Genomic DNA, 4,262 nt, shown 5'->3' with positions numbered 1-4,262 from the left:
CCAAAAACCATCTCAATATATTTTTACAGCTCCTCTCTCAGGAGCTCTGCTGAGAACAGGTCGATTTTAACCTGTCTAATTAATATTCATGAGCCTCTCTTCTGATTGGTCAGTTGTTTTCTGAGTGACGTACGGCCAGACCAACCACAGGTAACTAGGGTCAGCCGCCGTCACAGCGCTAGCTGGAGGCAGCAAAACGAAGGGGAAACTGGAGGCGGCCCATTCAAACCAGCGCAGATTTGGCTACATAAGGAGCTTAAAATATCATCTTGTTGTGATGTTGGGTGCCAGAATCGACGTAATACAGCCTCAAATTAGACATTTGATTGCATATCTGCTGCCACTGCCAGACAAAAAACCAACGACAGCTGTGGTTAAATGCGATAAAACGAGCAGACTGGACAGAAACGATCGTCAAAAATGCTCGCGTTTGCTATTAAAAATAGTTGCCTGCTGAAATTGAAATGTATATACATCTTCATCATGACTAGATAGACACGGTGAGTTTGTCTTTACTATACACGTTAGATGTGATCCACCTCATAGTAACAATCCTGTCAGATCATCCTGTCATCCTTTGAGTGACGTGTAACGTTACAGGTCGGCCGATCTGGTTTCTTGGTTAAAGTTAACCTTTTCGACCTAACCTAAAGTTAACCTTGTTTCCGTGTTGTCGTTGCTCAGCAATGGCATGGACGCGATGTTGTCTGGGGGTTTGGCAAAAGGAGAGTGGGACTGTGGGCAGTGCTCGGGGTGGTGACTGTGTAGTTCTGACATCAACTTTTTACGGAAGTCACAACGGTTCGTGAAAAATCACAGCTACTTTATGCAGGCTGTGTGCATTTTACTGTGGACTGACTGTTTTGAAACTTACCGTATATGGTAGTTAAATAGCCCCTAGACCTCAGTTATCGTGAAAAAAGCCAGGAAATTTCAGTTTTGACAATATGGGACCTTTAAATTTGAGCTTAAAAATCCTGCAGAAACCCTGTATGATGTGAAAAGTTATTTTAATACTGCTGAACTTTAGCAACTGTATTAAAGTTCTTCAGTCAAGAGCAGTGAGTTTTTTTTCTCTTTGTGTTGTATTCTATTAACATTAAAGGAATAGTTCACCCAAAAATGAAAATTGTGTCATCATTTACTCGCTCTCGAGTTGTTTTAAACCTGAATGAGTTTCTTTCTTCAGTTGAACAAGTTATTTTGAAGAATGTGGGAAACCAAACAGCTGCTGGTCCACAGTGACTTCCATATTTTTTTTCCTACTATCAAAGTCAGTGGGGACCAGCAACTGTTTGGTTACCCACATTCTTCAAAATATCTTCTTTTGTGTTCAACACAAGAAAGAAATTAATACAGGTTTGGTATAACATGACGGTGAGTAAATAATGACAGAATTAACATTTTTGGGTGAACTATCCCTTTAAAGGTGGGGTAAGCAATTTTTCAAAAACGCTTTAGAAAACTGATTCAGGCCGAGTAGCAAAACAAACTTATAGCCAATCAGCAGTAAGGGGCGTGACATCTACTCATGATGTGGAGGAGAGAGCGTTCAGTGCACAGGACGCAGAACTAATCGTTGCCTGGGGTGCGTACGTATGTGTGGGGCGGAGCTATCAAAATAGGGGCGTGTTTGTTTTGGTGATTTCAAATGTCAACATTGGCTACCAGAAATCACTTACCCCACCTTTAATGACAATCGGCAGCATGTTTAGTACTGTCGCTTTAAGAGCTGCACACATCTGTTTTTCTCTCAACTGTTTACTTATACTTTAGACATAACCAACTGCGTCTATATGTAAATCTTGTGTGTTTTTGACAGTATTGGTGCAATCAGACAATAACTAACATAGCTAAGTAATCAGGTGCTGTTTGACCGGCCTTTTAGTGTAACGCTACGCACGCTTCAGGTGTACGCGCTCTGAATAAGCACATGTCAGAACAGCACGCGAACTAAATGTTTAACCGGCACATGCAAATAATGTACTTTTGTGATTGCGAATAAGTGCAGTGTCTCGTGAGTATAACTCTACCACTGAATTAACATTTGATGTGAATGTATCCCGCGAGTTGCAGTTGGAGCTGGAGCCGGGAGACACAGTACAGCGCATTGCTTGAGGTAGATGTTGTGTTTTGTTAGTAAATGTTTCATTATATTACTAGTGTTGCCTCCTTTGTTCACTATTACACTACTGCATATATTGCATCTGACACTGGTGTCGCTTAGTTTTGTAACGCGAGTCCACACTTTCGAACGTTTCACTCTTGCCGCGATGACTGACTGCACGCAAACACACACCGTGGATATAACGCACGTTGAGCAAACGTCGGTCACATCATTCAGGGAAGGAAAATGACAAGCAGCAGCTTCTAATTCGCCATTAACATTGAAGTATATGGAGATAAAACAACGCAAGTATCGATAACAGTATCGTTTGTGAAGCTTATTGGTAGTCCGGTATTGACCCAATTATGTACCGGTTCTCGGTACCCATCCCTAGTTTTATAGTTTGTGCTATAGATGATTCCATTCTATCATCTATTGCACAACTGTACATACAATTTATTTATTTTTCGATTTATTTTTCAATATTTGTCTATTTATATTTACATGTGTATTTTTTTTTTTATTCTCATATTTTTTATTGTCTGTGTGTTGTTGTTGTCTCTGTGTACTGGAAGCTTATGTCACTAAAACAAATTCCTTGTATGCGCAAGCATACTTGGCAATAAAGCTCTTTCTGATTCTGATTCTGATTTTAACTGTCTTACTCTTAATCTGTGTAGGTTCTGCGTGGAGTGATGGAGGAGCCTCTAAGGGGAGCTGCTGGCTGGTGTTGAGTAATCTTACCCCTCAGGTATCTATGTTATGAGTTATGTTGGTTTTTATTAGATTTTAATTAGCTTATCATTTAGTTCTCTTATTTCATTGCAATGATTTGTATCATTTGCAGATTGATGGCTCCACTTTGAGGACTATCTGTATGCAGCATGGGCCGCTTTTGACCTTTCACCTCGGTTTGACTCAAGGTAGTGCTCTGATTCGCTACAGTACTCGCCAAGAAGCAGCCAAAGCACAGAGCGCACTTCACATGTAAGTGTCTATGAATTTATTTCCTGACCCAGATCAAAGTAATGATCACATTTTTCATAGCAAATTAATTTTATCGCATTTTAGCACCTCATCAAACCTCGTTCCCACCACAGAGCAAAACAAAAAGGTAATTTTGTGAGCATTTAAAATAACTCCTATTGTGATTTGCTGATAAAGGCACAATTGTGATAAAGTTACATTGTGAGTAGGGGTGTGCGATATTGACAAAAAATAATATCTCGATATTTTCTGGGATTTTATCGATAATGATAATTAGACAATATTTTGCTGGGTGTTGTTGTGCTGGTATCTTAAGGACTACCGTGGACAGCGGACTCCTAAATTTTTTGATATTCTTCATATTTTGTGTGGTGGACAGCTCACACTGATAGAAATGCATCTTTTCCAGTAAGTTTAAATTGATTTTTACCTTTTATGGGCATTTTTACCTTTATAAAGCCATTTTTCTAAAAGTGTGCATTATCTTTTGAGTCAAATTCTTACATTTAATCAGTGAATTAGAATAATAAGACATTTGGGCTTTTACCAAGCAAATCAGTATCAACAAAATTCATCTTTGCAATGCAGAGGAAACACAAACGCTGCATCTGAAGTGGTATTTAGATGTATTTACACACTACTGTTTAGTGCAGAACATGAATGCATTTAATTTGAATACTGTTATATGAAATTATTTAAATAATAAAAATAAACTTTTTAAATGTGAAATTTAAAACCACCAGCAGGTGGCAGCAAGTCACTGTTAAAAAGTGAGTCATTGTGATTTAACTGAATCAGCGGTTGATTCATTCAGGAACGAAACAGTCATGCTGCTCAGAGACGCAAAACAGTGCTGTGGTTGTTTGGAATTATTTTTGTTGTCGAAATAGAGCAAAAACAGGCAATATGGTGTCTAAAAGTTAAGTCTCTTAATTAGGGCTGCCCTCGACTAAGGATTTTTCTGGTGGACTAGTAGTCGTTCATTTTTCATAATCTTTCATTATTAATAAATCATTATAATGAGGCTTTAATTGCCTACATAGCCTAATAAGCGCTCAAGCGCACGCATAAAGCTTGCCACAGCGCACCGCAGTAATGATTATGAATGTGTCAGGGAAAAACAGTAAGGAGACTGCATTAACATTTTAATAATTTTATTAAACTAGTG

The 4,262-nt window shown here is 38.7% G+C and overlaps 1 protein-coding gene across 3 annotated transcripts in view; it reads left to right on the top strand.

Annotated features, from left to right (window-relative positions):
* The window catches only part of tnrc6ba (trinucleotide repeat containing adaptor 6Ba), a 63,858-nt gene that overhangs the window by 53,259 nt on the left and 6,337 nt on the right, over positions 1 to 4,262 (top strand). For all 3 annotated transcript variants that reach the window (XM_016488291.1, XM_016488290.1, XM_016488293.1), the window contains 2 exons: positions 2,788 to 2,858; positions 2,955 to 3,094. In XM_016488291.1, coding sequence (XP_016343777.1) covers positions 2,788 to 2,858; positions 2,955 to 3,094 — 211 coding nt within the window. The remainder of the gene's footprint in view (positions 1 to 2,787; positions 2,859 to 2,954; positions 3,095 to 4,262) is intronic.

The sequence above is a fragment of the Sinocyclocheilus anshuiensis genome, unplaced genomic scaffold (assembly GCF_001515605.1).
Source record: "Sinocyclocheilus anshuiensis isolate Anshui unplaced genomic scaffold, SAMN03320099.WGS_v1.1 scaffold1877, whole genome shotgun sequence".
Classification (NCBI taxonomy): Eukaryota; Metazoa; Chordata; class Actinopteri; order Cypriniformes; family Cyprinidae; genus Sinocyclocheilus; species Sinocyclocheilus anshuiensis.
This window is presented reverse-complemented; position numbering and strand designations above follow the sequence as displayed.